Genomic DNA, 18,548 nt, shown 5'->3' with positions numbered 1-18,548 from the left:
GTTTTTCACTCCTTGTTACGGTATTGTAACTTCTAGCTTTCGTAACTATACCTATTGATTACAACTAATTTGGATGGCGGCATAAGGAGGTGGATATAAGAATTAAATAAGTCAGATTAGAATTGTGCTGTTTCCAAGAATTTAGGTAGATAGTAAGTACTACTATTTCCTGCAAGTAGTACCACGTTACTTCTCTTTTGCTCTTAATAGTTTTGATATTCTGAACGGGTAAGTAAATTTTATTTTTCTGCTGATGAAAATCAAAATGTCACCAAATCGTCCCGAATCCGTCTCGTGGCATATAAACCGTGGACATCGTGTCCCCGGGCCCCAGTTCTATTGATTACTATTTAATTCGTTGTTAGTGGAAACAATTACTAAATTACCCAGTTCCTCTCTTCTCCTGTTGGCACAAATTTATATGTGGCTTTCCAATAAAGAAGGCTCAAGATCCTTCAATTGCCATTAGGTCGTTTATCGACTGTTTATCGAGAATCGATAAATCGAATATCGTTTAGTGTCGTGTGTCAAAAGAGTTTATCTAGGGTGAACAGGCATCTTCTGGGTGAGCTCACTCCATTTTAGGCCACGTCTTTGTCTTTGGCTAGTCTGTGACCAAGAGTAAGCCCGATTAAAGAAATATCCCTAGGACGCAAATAGAAATAGTGAAGGTAGTTAGTTTCAACTGGCACTCTTCTCTGAGATCATGGGGATAACGCTGTTCTCAAAACGTCATGAGTTTCAAAAGATAATTAAGTCCAAGGTTACAAAGTCTTTTGAGACACAAGAAGAGTTTTTATCTAATATTCTAACAGAAATTCGTCATTTATTAAGATGAAGTATTAGGACCCTTGTGGCATGGAACCCCACATAAAAATACATCGTTGACCGATTCGACACGATTGGAAATGCTTGGGAACTCGATTGCGTAATCGATTAATCGTTAATCGTTAGTTTTAGTGTCGGTAACAGACTAATTAGTCAATTTTAAGAATAGCTATAATTTATTTTAGATACGAGTATTCCTGGTCTGTTAACAAGTTAATCGACTTAAAATAACTTTACTTCAGGATTAGATTTTATCTCGTTATTTTTACAAGATCTCGTATCTTCAGCGCTATATCGTTTAGTTATCTTTTTTTAAATTGTTTTTATTAAGCGTTATTTTTATCAATCGAAAACTAAATATTAGATAAAGTTAAGAATCGACTTGCAATTCTTGTACGTTATATTAAAATACGAGTATAATATTAAGGTTGAAATAATAGCGGCTTCAAAAAAATACACGATGAAATATACTGCTATTATGATTAATATAGTAACTCAATCAAATGGGCTAGTTACAAATTCTTTAGATCTTCAAAATTAATATGAATATACCTATAAAATTAAACCATTAACTTATAATTTGATATATTTATAAACAATAAACAAAGGCTTTTAGCGATCAAAGAAGCCGGTGAAGGCAATATAGTTAATCAACTAATTAAAGTCAATTACAAATAATTAGGATCGATAAGGACAGCGATAAGAAAGAAAGAGGTGGCTGTCGAGGTCTAATTGGCGGACAAGGTTGTAGTTGAGAGATTTATGGAGAAACAACGTGCAAACGCACCCTTTTACTTTTGCTATGCAAGATAGACCACTTAGGGCTATTTTAGACTCAAGTCATCTCAGAGTAGGCAAAGAGTTCAAAGTAGAGAATAGCCGCCTTTACACAGACGCTCTATCGCGCGTGATACAGCAATCGCGATGTAGGTATTATCCAGAGATGTCATATACAACGTGTTTCCGGTATCACTCAAAACCTCAGACACCCCAACTGATTTTTATTTTTTTAAACTCATCTAGAGTATTCATCTTTTAATCTGGTAGTTACTTTTTTTTTAATTGAATTTTTAATTTTCTGTACAGCTCTACTCGACTTTTAGCTCTACACTCAATAAAATAATTGCTAACTACCATCATAAACCATAAAACTATTTATTTGTGTACGTTACTGCAACGACATAAGGTTTACCAATAGACAGCTAAGATGTCACTGTAAAACACTTTAAAGCTTTGTCACAGTTAACTTCAAATTGGACAGGTAATCGCAGTAAGCAAATTTAAACCCAATATTCAAAATGACAAGGTTGTAATTAGGTACGAGTTCAATTTGTTATGACTTATGATAATCATTAAGATTAAACTGACAAACAACGTCAAACTCGTAGCGGAAAAAATAATCGTCCAAGTAACCAGCCAGTATTAATACACCCAAATACTGAAAAAGGTAAACAACCTCTAGCAATGCGATATACACAATGTTGTATTACGAATACAATAGAATAGGCACATAAAAAATTACTAATAATACTAATTTAGACAAAAATATTACCCCCATCAAGATATAGCTCAATCGATTCTACTCTCGATTCTGAACAAACGGTTTTCAGGTTTTTAGTGTTAAGTGAAACACGGTGTATACCATAGATCAAGCAAACGTATCTACTTAGCGTGTCAAATGAACTTAGTGAAATCCACTGAGTTGTCCGTCTTTACTCGCAGCATGCAGCTTTCGGGCGTCAATTTTTGTAAGTTGAAGTCAACCAAAACATAAAAAAACCGGCCAAGTGCGAGTCGGACTCGCGCACCGAGGGTTCCGTACAAACCTGCATTTGATATGAATTTCAACTTGATAGCTCTACGCGTTCATGAGGAAAAAAGTAATAAGTTTATATTTATTAAAAAATATATATTTTGTAATGTAACTAAAAATTTAAGGTTTTCGGAATTTTTCCTTTATGTGTGCTATAAAACGTTGCTTCATGCCAAATTTCAAGATTCTAGGTCGACTGGAAGTACCCTTTAGGTTTTGATTCCCTTGCGAGTACTTGCGAGTTTCAAAATATGCAGCTTAAATTGCTGTTTCTTTTGATTGCGTTGACATAGAAGTTTGATTTTGTTACAGCTTAAAGGTATTATAGACCTGAGTATTTAGTATGAATTTCAATTTAATACCTCTACGCGTTTATGAGGAAATGGGTAGTAAGGTTAAAATTATTAAAAAAAAATATATTATGTGATGTAACTAAAAATTTATGGTTTTCGTAATTTTTCCTTTATCTATGCTATAAGACGTTGCTTCGTACCAAATTTCAAGATTCTGAGTTCACGGGAAGCACCCTGTAGGTTTTGATTCCCTTGCAAGTGTCGAAAATTTGCGGCATAAACGGCTGTATCTTTTGATTGCGTTGGCTTAGAAGTTTGATTTTTTCACAGCTTCAAGGGACAGTAGACCTGAGTAATTGATATAAATTTCAGCTTCATACCTCCACGCGTTCCTGAGAAAAAGGGTCTTGACAGACGGACGGACGGACGGACAGACGGACAACAAAGTGATCCTATAAGGGTTCCGTTTTTTCCTTTTGAGGTACGGAACCCTAAAAATGCCTCGTTACGTGATATTCAATTGCAACAACACAAAAATTATGAACAATCAAGAGCCTGAGACATTTAAAATTACAGGCAAGAATCAACTTCAGTACAAAATTTGACACGCTCGGCCCCTATACAAATATATGAATTTGTTTCTTCTATCTAAATTAAGTTCTGTGGTATCATCAGTGTAGTTATGATAGATAATATTTTTAATAGGTGGTGTTAAAAATCGAGTTACCACGATTCTTAGTAAGAAGTATGTGAATTCTATATGAATAATCTTTGCCATTAGTGTGCTACGTCCGCTGATATGTGTTAAATTGTCAAATAATAAAATTAACGCCATCTAGCCGAGAATCAACCAACGGTGTAGCACGGACAGCGCCATCTAGGCGATCGTACATTTTCTTGATTACAAGATACGATCTTGACTAAGTAACCGTTTTTAGGACAAACGTAGTCTTTAATTGCGTTTAATCGACGTAATACGTAAATTGCTATGTCGCTACCATTTGTTACCCACTTTCTACTAATACTTAATTACCTGGTTGGTACTTTTGTTACAATTAGTTCTAGATTTACTGTAGTTGGTACTAGTACAAACTGGTTAGTCTAGTGCTTAAGTGCTAGTTACATTGTGTTTATGAAACTGGGAGTTGCATATTTAATTTAGTCTGAGTCATGAAATATTAAAATATTTTTTTTTTTTACACATACCTAGTATGTATATGTTTTTTCGCCTGTGGTGCTGAATTGTTACAATATATGTATATAAATCTATGAAATGTTATTTTTAACCCCCGATTCGAAAACGTTTTAAGTTAGACGTGTCTGTCTGTCTGTCTATTTGTCTGTCTGTTTGTCTGTTTGTGTGTGTCTGTCTGTGGCATCGTAGCTCCCGAACGGATGAACCGATGGATAGTTTTTTTTTGTTTGAGAGCTGAATTAGTCAGGAGTGTTCTTAGTCATGTTTCATGAAAATCGGTCCAATATGTCATTTTAATTTTGTGGTTAGGTTATTTTACGAATTTTGAATATATATTATGTTATGTGTAAAATAACTAAAGTATCAGGTACTTAAGTATCGAGATGACGTTTTATTTGAGTATGTAACTAAAACTGTCGTAGAAGTTGAGTAAAGTTTTTTCTAGATATAATATTTATAATCATTAACACCTAAAGTTATCCCTGTGTACCTCCTTTTAGCGTGAAAATCAATAAAAACAATTTTATTTCAATACTTGATAGAAATATCAACTAATTCACCTTCTACTTAAAGAAAATACTTGAAAGGAAACAACTCCGATTGACGTCAATATAAACTAACCATCCAAGTATTTCATGATGGGGTATTATTTACTAAATTGAAAATCAATATCCCATCTTTTGTGTAATTAAAATCAGTATTAATTACTAGACAAGCAAATGAAGAGCCCTCGATAATTTATACAAAGAAAAGGTCAAACTTTTATCAAACGGCTTCAATTCTTAAAGAAACTTGTTGGAAAGCACTTACAACAGTTACGATAATAATACGAGTTAATTATAATCGATATCGTTTTCGATTCTACATCGTAATCGTAGCTCGAATCGAGTTGATTCGGCTCGCGTAATTTTATCCATTATGCGTTCGGAAACTACACCCGAAAAATCGTTCCTGGACGAATCTGTTCTCTGCCCCAACGACTCAAGAAACCGAAAACCTAAAGTAAGGTAATCTAGCACGCACATTTAAAATGGTTGAAGTGTATGTTTCACCCTAATCACTCGAAAACTTTAATTAAGAATAATCAAGCGTTGAATATAAAATGCCGAAATAACGGCCCAGTTCGATTATGTCGAATTTTTCGTTTTTAAATATGCATGGAGTTGGCATGTGAATTCGGCATTAAGACGCTTCTAAACGCAAATCCGATATTAGTGGATTCAAGTATTGTTCGAGAAATTTCGAATGAAACTAATAGGGAAATGTATTAGAATCACGCGCTCGGAGTCAAAGGTAAGTAACCTTCTAATGTTGAAAGAAAGCATTCACAATAATTGATTTTACGCATTACTACAAATGGCGCCCGAACGCAGACAGATAGACACGCGAACTATAATCGTTCCTAATTAATTTACTACATGTATTAAACAATTAACAGAGCGGTATCTTGATGCATTATTGTTATTGAATTTCGTCTACGCTTAGCCAATTGACTTTATCTTTGGAGTTTAATTAATGGTGAGTTGTTATCACGCAACGTCTGTAATTGGCTGAAAAAGCCTTAGCAATTTCAAATTATGGTAACGAAATGCGAGATCAGTTGTTCAATGAATTCGTGATACTTTGGGTGTTCCGAATTTAAAGGCGCATATATTTTAGATGGGAACGGACTTTGGAAGTTCAAGGAGTTGAAATTCATGGATTGTTGAAATTCATGACTTTATGTAACGAACAACCCATGTATTTAATATTTTGATATAATATAAGTACCCTAGTTTATAATCTGAAATAGATATAATACTTTAAAAGTGCTACCACATTCACCGGTGGCCGAAGTAGGAATAGAACCCGGGTCTTCAGCTTACGCGGCTAACATCTTTACCACTAAACTACATAGTCCTCTTCCCCCCAACTCTACATAATCTTAGTTGGATACCTTAGTTTCTTACAGGTATACTTCCGATATTATTTTTCTGACTTAAGTCACTGTTTTCTGTGTTTCTAATGTAATTATATATTCAACGCGATAAACCGTAGTTAACATTCCTTTTACAACAGAGCAATTGTTTGAGAAAAACTCCTACGTACGTACGTACATAAATGCTATTCCTGCAGTAGTCTTCTTTTCAGTTACCAGCGTTTTTTTCGCATTAGGTATTCACCTCATCTTAGGTACACACATACACCTTATGAGCATGCCTATATATACCAATACCCACTTATTACATTATCCATTCATTAAGCCCCCCTAAACTTATTACTTATAAGACGAAAACAATATCGATACAACAAAACGAAATTAGAAATCGTCTGAGCATTTTGTGCCGGTAAATGGAGGAACGATTGCCAATTTACCAACCCTACCTTGTCTTAATTGATGCAGACTACTACTTAAACTAGCGGGGGAGATAGGGAAGTAATTTGTCATTGGTTAGCTAAGCAAGGGACCAGGGGCTCTAGCCAAAATGGCAATCTTTGACGCGGTAGCATGTCTATCTATCTGTATAGCGCGAGAAAGCCAGTTGTGTTTAGATTACCTCAAAATAGGAACTACTACGTCCTAGCCGAAGTGACGCTATGTGGCGATCAAAACGCAGTCTGGCTCTGTCGCACCACTACAGAAGATCGATAAATAGGAAGAACTACTTAGTTACGATACGGTTACGAAGCTTAAACTATTGTACTCTTGGTTTAGAGATCAGGAGTGTAGCACCCCTGGAGGCGACATCCTTATGATTTGGAAATCGAGAATTTTATCTGTGTCTTATGTCGCATTGCATCTGTAAATCTGCGCGCACACAATTTCAAGTTATGGTCTTATTTGAAATTACATATTTGACTTTAAGTACATGTGTTTAAACTTGTCAATGGGCATTTTCTGAATTCGGGTCTCCCCAATTAGCGTGAGTTGTTAACAAAAATTAACTCTCTGTCAGTTTTATGACAACAATTAAGCATAAAATCTGTCTATAAATTTACTTTTTTCACATTTTGAATGTAGATTATCGCTTAAAGTTTATGTAATTAACACAAAAACCATATTCTTATTGAAATTTTATGCTTAATTACAAAAATTAACTCATTGTCAGTTTTGTGACGAAAACTGACAGTGAGTTAATTTTTGTTAACAACTTACACTAATGAGGGGGGGGGTCCTAAATTTGAAAATGCCCCAATATAATTTGGGTACTACACTATTTATTTTATACTAATGCCTGGTACTAGTTTTCTAGTACTAGTTGTTGCTAAAACTTGAGCGACTTTGCTAAAAGTTGTACGAAAAGCTCAAAGTACCTAACTACTCACATTAAATTTAACCTATTTTTTTAAATTCCGATTGCAGGGCTTGCTGTAAGTCAAAATAATAGAGGTACCTTAGGTACACTGAGGAAAATAATTACCTATAAGTTTAAAACGCTTAAAACTATTTTTTTTTTTCGAAAAACACAAGTGCTTAAAATTATATCTCAATTCTCTATGATTTCGACGCCATTTTGGCTTCAGAAAGCGAAGGCGTTCAAGCATACACCGTGTGTTCAGGATTCCGTCTCTTAACGGCGTTAGCACGCATAATTAGGATCCACCATCGACTAATTACTCGAAATTGCCCACTAAACTTGGCTATAATTTTGCTGGCTTAACGACTAAATGCCCCAGTTTTGAGGGATGGAAGATTAGAAAGACGTTATAACGGGTAACCCTTTTATGGTGGAATAGGGCTACGCTGATGGGTTTCATCATAGTCAAGTTCTTATAGTGTTAAGAATGAACTCAAATTAGGGTGCATTGGGATAATTTCGGAGCACAGAAATGCTCCGGTAATTTCGAAAGGGGAATATTTGAAATGATGGAAATAATGGTGATTTTTATGTGACTTTCGAAACTACCCCAATGCACCGAATAAATTTAACAGCATATTGCTGATCAAATTTCAAGACTAAAGTGCCATATACCTAAAATCGCGCTTGTTTTCCCAAAAGCACAACTACTCCAGTTTCAGTGCCACTCTGAGGAATAAGGGTTATAAATACTTAAAAGAAAACGAAATTGCAATTATAGTTTATTAACCAACCGCCCACATCACAATTTAGCCCTTATCCCCGCAGTCTAGAACACCCATGGGAGGTAAAGGGATACTGAAATTCTTAACTTGTGACCACGCAGGATAAACTCTTATCCTATTTTTTTAAATGTTCGATTAAATTTACTAACATTGCTTGTTCAACAGATCAACCAACAATAAGCCAGTCCTCCAGTAACGTCGTGGACGGTATCAACCTAGAAGACATCAAGGAATTCGCGAAAGCTTTCAAGCTGCGGCGGCTTGGGCTAGGCCTCACGCAGACTCAGGTTGGGCAGGCCCTGTCCGTCACTGAAGGTCCGGCTTACAGCCAAAGCGCGATTTGCAGGTAATTTTCTATATTTCCCTTTATGCTCATTGACGACACTAGCGCCACTGGTAAATAGCAATAACTACAGTCTCACATAAAAATTGAAAAGTGGCAACATCGTCTCTTTCAAATCAATATTATTTAAAATATGGGTTTGCGTGAGTTTAACAGGGACGGGACGACACTATGATGTTGCCACTTTTTAATTTTTACTTTTTTGCTAAGTGATGCATTGTGATTATTTAAATTTGACGATAGATATTTAAGATAATATCTTACTCATTGACACTCGAAGAGTAAAAAGGTACAAAATGAGGTTGAAGATTGCGTACAGTATTGAGGTCATCGCCATTGTATGCATAGTTTTTACATTGCTGGATTTGTCAAAAATGTCAATTTATGCACCCAAACTCAATACGAATTTGAGGTTTTCAAATAGTACTTAAAAACAATAAACAGAACATAGCGACCCTTTTAAATATCTATCGTTTAATTAAGTCACACTTATTTACCAGTGACGCTAGTGAGCGCGTTAATGGTATCTTAATTAAACTGATACATCACCTCAAGACGCCAAGTGGACGAGTGTCGAAAATAAATTGTAATCTCCAAGATAAAGTCGCACGCTTGTCAACATTTTCACAACAGGCAACCCTGAGGGACAGACAAAAAAGGTTTAAATATTCATCATAGAGATGTGCCAAACCGAAAATATCGCAAACCGGGCTGAACGGTTTGATTTTCTACGTAAACCGGTTTCAACCCGGTTTGACCAAACCGAGTTGCTACGACGGTCCTTAGCGTATTAATGTAGCGGTTAGGTTTGGCCCGTGTGAAGCGATTCGTCAAAATTGAACACGAATCAAGTCGGTCGGGTTGAGTCGAGTCAAGTTATGCCCGAAACACATGATATAAACGTGTGTTTTTTTATTTATTTAAAATTAAAGTTGTGTTTGAACGAGCTAAACTGAAACTAAATTAATGCAAATAAATATATTTCATTTCATCAAAATATTCGTAACGGAGACAGAATTCACAGAATATCGGGCGGCAACGGCAGAATAGCGGGAGCATTTAATTACAGTTGTAAACTGTTATATTTCCCCATTTATTATTAGGAAAAAGAGCACCATCTGTTATAATTGATTTCAAACCAAAGCGAGCACGGTCGGGCGGATCGGGAGTGTGTTTCAGATTCTGGCCGTGGCGCCACTTCCGCGCGAAAGTACAGCTATCCTGCTTGCACTCGCTGGCTTGCAGTTCCGATACCGATATTGCCGGTTTCGTTATCAACATTTTCGAGTTGAGTCATGTGGGAGGGGGACCGATCGGTACGTTCGTTCGGCTGCGTTCCGTCTGCTCGTTGGAACCGGTTTGGTGAACTGTCAAACCGAGTCGGGCCGAGTTGAGCCTAACTCGGTTTGAACCGGGTTGGCAAACCGGGTTGACACATCTCTAATTCATCACCTTTTTTTAGGGGACGCCGTCACGCGGGCCAAGTCGCTCAGTTATCACTCCAACTTTTTAATATCGTTAATTGAAGTGATTTGTAAAACAGCATGACTTCCTTTCATTGCTTACAATTCTTTTAATTAATTACCATTTGGACGGCTTCCGGCGCTCAGTATGACGTGGTTTACACCATTTTTTACTCCGCTTGGAACGGGAGCGTTCTATTATTATTATTTTCGACATATTTTTTTATTTTTTCGATCCATTGTCACACTTAAAAAGTTCAGATAGTCTAAAACAACTTGCGCTATAATTCTAGAAGTATGGACTCGCACACGAGAACACAAGCTGTGTTAGACTCAGTTAATTTCAAATAAATAAGGCCCGGCTACATGTAAATTGAAAGTTAATTCACCTCTGAACCGAATTACATGCTCATAATGTTTAATTGAATCAAATCAAATCGCTCGAAACGTCGTTTTCTACGAACAAATCGAATTTCGATGCAAAACGGCAACCGGCACAGGCCGAAGGAAATTTCAATTCAGCCACCCTCAGCGACCTCCTTCGTATAATAAAATCATTAATCGTTACTTCTGTTCCAGTTAATTAATTATCTTGCCGTAATTACTTTTTTCGTGTAATTAAAAGAGTAGAATTCTCTTGTCTTTGTCCCGTCGTGATTTCATTTTCCATTAATTTTTCTTTCGACTCCCTCCAATTTGCTTCGTGACATGGTAGTTACCCCTTTTGATTATAGTATGTACCAATTTAATGAACAGAAATAACGAAATCCTTACAATTGCTTTAACAAAAGCTTTTATTACAATTTAAAAGAAATACTGAAGGTTTTGTTAAACGCGAAGTTTAAGAAAGCATAATCAAAACTAGTTAGTCGAGAATACTCATAGACTACTTACTTTATTTAATTAGTTTGCTGTTCCAAAGTTTAAAGTTTAACAAGTTACAATAATAATTACGTTTAAACGCAAATTTGTGAGGCTTTAATATTTATTCCAAGTCATCAAACTTGACCGAATAGACTTACATAATTAATTTGAAAACGTTTAAAAGTAGGTATAGTACATTTAAGAATGAGGGACCTACTGACAATCAGTCCGCAGGCCATAAATTATTAAAATTGACAGGCCGTTGCCGTCCGGTGGTCTGACTTTCAGTGGAATCCTTTGGATCTATGGCCGCATGGCTTATTGTATCTCTTCAAAACTTTCCATCTTTTCCCCTACATATAAAGTTACAAATAGGCGCCTGTATGTCCGTATGATTTGAATGATACACATGAATTTAAAACTTAGGCCAGGTCGGAAGGGATTACACTTTCATGACTCTGACACGTCAGCCCGATACACTGACATGATTATACTTATGATAATCATTATGCTGATGTGTTCACCGTCTTCATCGGTCTTCAATGTTAAGAATTGTGTTCAAAATTCTTCAATAGATGTTTTATCTTGGAAACCTTGATAATCTATAGGTCCATCTCCATGTGTCCTTCAGATAGATTTACGCATCTTAATCCGATGACAGGTCGCCAGAAGTGCATACATAGGTGTATATACTTATTCATCGTCATTTGGCAGAACAAGCGTGCGGCTCTATTCTTGTCAATAAATGTGTCGTTTCTAAGCAAAAAGTCCTACTTCGTCGCCTGTCACAAAGACGCTGACAAATTCTATGTCGATAGTTGACGACGAAGTAGGACTTTTGACTAGACTTCGGCACAAACTGTTGTTTCCCAGTCCTGGGAGATGATTCACTGAATATGACAAATCTAACCTATTATTTGTTGCCGTCCCCAGTGCCCTGGCTTCGCAGATGCTAGCAGCTCAGCTGTCGTCACAGCAACAAAACATGTACGTGTTTTGTTTTTTTACCCCTACACTCCCGTATCTCCAAAATCATCCTCATCAGAACTTTACATCATTAACCTCACTTCCCGATGTTCGGTGTAGATTATTTCGGAGATACTTATGTACATGCATTAAGCACGCTTCCAGTACGGACCAGTCCACATGTAGAATGTCTTAAAATCAAAATGTTTCAACGCTGTTTAATGTAATCTTATCTCGATCGTCGATCCGTGCATTCGTGAATGTATGCCGCATATAATTATATGTAATTACCGGTCTCGTTTGGACGTTTTTCTTTTTCCTTTTCACACGTACCGTATTTGCATACGAGTAATTACAGAAAGGCGCCATGCATCATACGCCCGACTCTTTCATTTTGATGTTAAGACAAACGCGGTGTACATTAAGGAACTGGCTACCAGACCATGTCGGCCCGATTCCTATGACTAATCGCTATGAGAAATTTAACACTATTATTGTTCATCTCATCAGTTCTAATCTAGCATGATGTATTATTTCATTACTCTTATTTTTTTATTCATTTTGCGCAATTCAAAGCCAGGGCATTGGCATACGTTACCTTTCGTTTCTAATTGAATTCGTTGTTTTATTGTTGCCGAGTTCTGTATTAATCAAACTGATTACCCCGGGCCTAAATTGGCTATTGTTTTTTGTTCTATACTAGTTAACGATGTCAATGTCCTGTCCGCGATGTTAGTTAGAGCTAGTCCGGGTCCGCTTTCCGCTTAGTTTCCGAGCGGGTGCGAGTAAAAATCTAACATTAAATTTGTGTTCGATACAGATTTGAGAAATTGGATATAACACCAAAAAGTGCGCAGAAAATCAAACCGGTGCTCGAACGTTGGATGAAGGAAGCTGAAGAGAGGTAACTATTGTTTGAGATATGGTGTGCCGTGAACGTGATATTTGGCCCGTAACGCTTAGCAAATTATGAAAGACATTTCTCAAATCTGGACTAACTACCGCTTTATCGGCTAGGCTTTGTTTCGTTACTAATAAGTTTATGGGTTTATTTTACTAACCGAAATTAGGAACATAGTCACCGGTATAGTCGTTTTCTTTGAGTAGCAAGTACTCGAATACAGCGGCTAGATGTTTTACTATTAACCATAAATATCTATATTACATTATAGTTGGGTACCTTGAGATTTTGATGACTGGTTTTTAGACTACTGCTATTTATATTATGTTTCTGATTTCGGCAATTTTGTTGAAGATGAATCTCAACTTAAAGTCTATGCGTCTAAAGTTGATTTTCACTTTGCGATTTGGAATGGTCCCAATAAATATTAAGCATTTGATACCTTCTATATTATATTTGTGCCTAAAACTAAACATATATTACTATTCACTTTTGTAGACGTAGTTATTTCAGCACTGTTCTTGCTTTTTGCACGTGAACGTAACGTAATTTTTAAAATATCATTTTTTATATCACAATCGTAGTACATATCTAATTATTAACATTCGGGAAGTTTGAGAATTATTATTAAATCGTCAGTTTATTCCGACAGTTGGTTATTTTTCAGAGAAAACCAAACAGAACGAAACTGGAAATATTTTTTCGAGTTAAAATGTTGAACTAATAGCACAACTTGTAACATGATCGGGACAAAACAATAAAATCGGCTGCCAGCACTTCAAACTTGATCAAACTACGAATCCTCTCCGTAAAAAGTCCGACACAAACACGGCCATCCCGTTGAGAGAGCAGACCCCGCGTTTTTTTCTTCAGCAGCTTAACATTTATCCATTAAAATGCATTATCCCCATTCACCGGGACAAGTTTACATTGCAAATCTTGCGATGAATTCGCAATCGTCCGTCGCTTGGTGGTAATTTTTAACGAGACACACCTTTAACGATCCTTGACTTAATATTGGGTAGGCTCATTATTTTTAAGAATCTATTGTTGATGGATAACGATGGAAACGGAAGGCAAAAACTATTCGAATTTCTCTGACATATTAATTACATTTCGTATGTCGAGTATGGCGGTGGTCCCGTTTTCATTACGATTTATTTGCAATCCTTTATTGAAAGTTTACGTCAGCTTAGCGATTGAGCTCCAAACAGTAGGTAACCTATAAGAAAAAGTTTTAAAATATATTTTTGCAGATAAAGAAATTAAATAATACACGTATCGGTATAAAAGTATAAAAATAAGCACACGACTAGTTTATTATTTTGGTTTGGCGATTTTTGAAGTATGTAATTATTTTTGTGACCTTACCCAGCTTCCGTGATTTTAGCACAATCATCGGTATCAGCCAGTTTAAAAATTCACACGAATGTACTGATAAATATTAGTACATCTACGAGTAGTTAAACTCATTTTACATTTGCCGTTTTATTTAATTTTATACATTATTGCATAAGATGTTTTTATACCGTGCAGGAAGTACGTTTACTAATTGCAGAAACCATATTTGTGCAAACTTGTCAAACAAGTAAAGAATGCCTTTTTATACCTGATTGACAAAACTACCTATCTAGGCAAAAAAAGAAAGAAAACAAAACAACTCGCCTTCATTAGTGTAAAAGAACTTCTCAAGTTTTACAAAGCTTTACCTAAAAAACCTGAAGATCTAGGCCAAGATCTAATCTCTCTGAAATAATGGAGAACTACGCTCATGAGATACAAAAATATATCAGATAGCTTCTGTTTTTATATACAAAACTTAAAAACCTGCGCGTTATATTGACAACTGAGTTTTATTTTTAAGAAACGGCATCAATTCAAATTACTCTCGTCAATGTTTTGGAAAATTTGGACACCTCGAACACATTAAAAATTCTATACTTGATGGTTTCTCACAATTTTATAGATTAAGCGTAATTTCTATTAATTTCACATAAAAAAAAATTATAACTAAGATAATTTTGCACAACTTGACACAATAAAAAGTACACACAGTATCTAACCTTCTTTTATTTTTCGGAAAATAACGTTATGTATTTAAATATTGGGCAGCCACCATTCGCGCTTTTTGCCAATTTAAGCAATAAAGAGAATGTATGAAAACATACTTTTGAATATTTTCTGATAGGTACAAGTATCCTTCTTCATCGATTGCGTTGTCCCATCTATAATGTAAAAGTGTAACAAAAATAGTTGAGATCAGTTTAATATGTAGTAAGTGTATTTGATATAGTGTTCTCTTCATGAAAAAGTCCAAAATTTTAATCGGGTAGATCGTGAAAGTATAACATTTTCCGCGTCTAAAAAGTTTTTACAACTTTCTTCTAATCTCTAATTATAACACGATAAGTACAAACACATATATATTATCCTTGTATTGTACATACATGCTATACAGAGCTGATGATAGATAATTTTCTGAATCGAGAACCATAAGGAACGAATGGAAATAATGAACCTTGGTCTGGTTTCATAATGCCTCGCTATTTGAATGCTGTTACATAAATAATGAGATGTCTATTAAGTAGTAAGGTGAAGGATTGTATGAATTCTTTATGGGCGTAATAGATGGTTTATTATATTGAATTAAATCGGGTTTCCTTTCTTGTCAGTGTGATTGATTGATATTTAATAAGTGCATGTTTTGTAGCACGCATGTTTTTCTAGTAATGTGGCTAATAAGATAACTTAGGTTTTATTGAAATTAACTAAGACATGCAAGTTATTGACAGGTGGCTCAATAGTAAGATATTGTTTTAACTACATTTTGTGAAGTTACAAAAATTAATAATTAAAAAGTATCAGCATATATTGAGTTACTCTGTATCTTTCGGTAAGTCGGAAAATTCCCAGGTATTTTAAACACATCATACCCGGATAATTAAATTTAATATTAAACCACAAAGGTTAATAAAAATAAATACCTATAGTAGGAACCTAACTGATTATTTTTAGTGATGATTAGCTATCACAATTTAGAATATTTCCAAGAACTTCTTAATATCCACTACGAAACAAATCGATTTCCTATTTGGGCCATTTTTTTCAAAGTTGTTCACCCCACTTTTTTCTGGATTTGGAAATTTTTATGTGGACTCAGAATCACGAACTCTTTCAATTTTAATAGGAGAAAAAAAAGCGTGCCAAGGTTTTTTTCCCATTCCGTTGACCATTTTTTTCATACATTTTGTATGGCGGTAACGGAATAGAAGGTTCGAAAAAATGTATGGAAATCTTGGGACATTTTTTTTTCTCCTATCAGGATCGAATGACCTCGCGATTCTGAGTATTAATCGCGTAAAAAATACCCATGTTACAAAAAAAGTGGGTGAACAACTTTGAAAAAAATGGCCCATTTTTGATACGAATGTTGCATACCTACTCAACATTTGGTCTGATTTTGGAAATATGTGCTAAACACCTTTTCCTCGTCGAAAAAATATTGGAAAATTATACCTCTTCAACCTTGTGCTACTTTAACCGCTCTACATATAAATGGAAGGTACTTCAACTAAACTAGAATATATGACAATTCCAGGTATGCAACTGGACAAAACCATCTGACCGACTTCATTGGGATGGAGCCAAGCAAGAAGCGCAAGCGACGGACCTCATTCACACCACAAGCTTTGGAGCTGCTCAATGCGCACTTTGAAAGGAACACACATCCATCTGGTAGGTTAAATATTTTTATTTACTGGTCCTACAAAATAGTAGATTGTACAACAAGGGCATAAAGTGATCCATTTTTACCCTCCGAGGCTATTTTTTGGTCTGAGCGAAGCGAAGCTGGGTGTTGGAATTCACGTATAAATGATGATTTTGAATCATAAACGTTAAATAAATTGAAATATTTTATTTATTTTGATGTTTTACAGTTCATATTTTCATAGTGTTGTTGCGGTGAAAAATTTTGTGTTTCACTCGGTGGCAAAGTTTGTTTAACCTTCGTGCCTTGATACCCTCGCAACGCTCAAGATTCCACTTTTTGAACCACTCGCTACGCTCGCGGTTCAATATCGGAATCTTTCGCTTGCTCTGGTATCAATATTGGCACGTGCGGTTAAACAACAACTTTGCCCCCTTGTAAAACAAATAACTATTTTTACGGCAATTACACCGGTCAAATCTTACATGAAAATCGGCTAAAAAAACAAAGTGTGATGTAAAGCTGGATTTTTGGTATGTTATTTGGAGTCCTTGGTGGAATGTAAGACTATATTTTGCAAGCAAAAAAGAAGTGTGCTAACTTCGTAATTTAAAAAAAAAAGTAAAAAAATCAGACTTTTTTTGGTTTTTATTTTTTTATTAAAAAACTATGCGTTTTTGGTCAAAAGTTGCTTTGTAATGTTGAAAGCGCATTAAATTTCAAACAGTTTGACATCTTTTTTATCAATGTCCGTCAAATAGTTTTCGAGATAATAAGCGTCAAAAAAGGTTAATTTTTGACTCATTTATAAAATGTAGCGTTTTGCCAATATTTTTAGACAAATATCTGCAAAATACTTCATGATATGATATATATTGCAATATAACATTGTATAAAATAGTTAGTTAGTTTTAGTGCAAATAAAGGTCAGTAAGACGAATAGTTACTTTGGTAAACAAAAAAAAATCTATTAATAGAGAAGCCAAGAGTCTGGTAGATTGGTTAAGATAAAATAGTTTACGCTAAGTTTTAGGTTGAAAGTGCTATCTATTCGATCTTACTTTCTTTGATATACGTTTATCTGAAAAAATTGTCTAAGCTAACTTTGCATTGATTTGACTATTACTAATGAAGAAATAAAATACAGTAAAATTTTGAAGTTTAGTAAATTAGAAAAATAAAACAGAATTAGTTACATTTTACTTTTTGAGGGTCCTGGTTCTGCATCTTGATGGCACAACTCCTGTAGTGATAGAAAGTCCACTTGAGTTGTATTTTACCACCAATTGCTGTGGAATAAACTACGGGAACGGAAAGCGCCCACGCCAATTATTAAGATACTGGAGAAGTGGTATTCCCAGCAGAAGAACGTAGTAAGATGGAAGTCAAGTCTGTCCACAGCCAGCGGGCTAAACTGTGGCGCGAGACAAGGAGGCAGTATGTCTCCGGCTCTCTTCAGCGTGTACATGGATGGGCTGTCGCAGGCTTTGACCAGTACCGAGGTTGGCTGCTCCATCAATGGGCAAATGATAAATCACATCGCATATGCAGACGATATGGTCCTACTAGCACCATCTGTGGGAGCTATGCGTAAGTTACTCGCAGAATGCGAGAGATACGCCAGCCAGCATAACATGAGATACAATCCGGACAAGTCTGAATTTATGCTCATGGAGGCAGTACATATGCCCACACATGTACCACCTCTTTTGCTTGATGGAGTTCAATTGCGGAGAGTACACGAAGTCAAATATCTTGGCCACATCTTGTTGTCCAGTTTAAAAGACCAGGAGGACATAGACAGGCAGAGGCGAGCCACCGCAGTAAGGGCAAATATGTTGGCTAGAAGATTCGCCAAATGTAGTGACAGCGTAAAAAGACAGCTGTTCCTCAGTTTTTGTACAAGCGTGTATACTGTCGAGTTATGGTCCGACTACACCTGCGTGGCAGTGAGAGACCTGCGCGTGCAATACAACACATACTATGTACTGATATTTCGTTAAACGGAGAATACTATGATTCGGGCACGTCCACGACAACGCTCGTGAGATTGCATCGATGTTATTGACCCTCAGTGATATGCTTTAAAAACCAGTCCATACAAGAACAA

The 18,548-nt window shown here is 35.8% G+C and overlaps 1 protein-coding gene across 5 annotated transcripts in view; it reads left to right on the top strand.

Annotated features, from left to right (window-relative positions):
• LOC125230060 (POU domain, class 6, transcription factor 2) overlaps nt 1–18,548 on the top strand; it is a 310,978-nt gene that overhangs the window by 287,959 nt on the left and 4,471 nt on the right. For 3 of the 5 annotated variants that reach the window (XM_048135048.1, XM_048135049.1, XM_048135052.1), the window contains 4 exons: nt 8,358–8,538; nt 11,796–11,849; nt 12,649–12,732; nt 16,328–16,464. In XM_048135048.1, coding sequence (XP_047991005.1) covers nt 8,358–8,538; nt 11,796–11,849; nt 12,649–12,732; nt 16,328–16,464 — 456 coding nt within the window. The remainder of the gene's footprint in view (nt 1–8,357; nt 8,539–11,795; nt 11,850–12,648; nt 12,733–16,327; nt 16,465–18,548) is intronic. The other 2 variants (XM_048135050.1, XM_048135053.1) reach the window with 2 other exon arrangements.

Source organism: Leguminivora glycinivorella, chromosome 10 (genome assembly GCF_023078275.1).
Source record: "Leguminivora glycinivorella isolate SPB_JAAS2020 chromosome 10, LegGlyc_1.1, whole genome shotgun sequence".
In the NCBI taxonomy this organism is placed as follows: Eukaryota; Metazoa; Arthropoda; class Insecta; order Lepidoptera; family Tortricidae; genus Leguminivora; species Leguminivora glycinivorella.
Note: the sequence above shows the minus strand (reverse complement) of the source record. Positions and strands in the feature narration are given on the sequence as shown.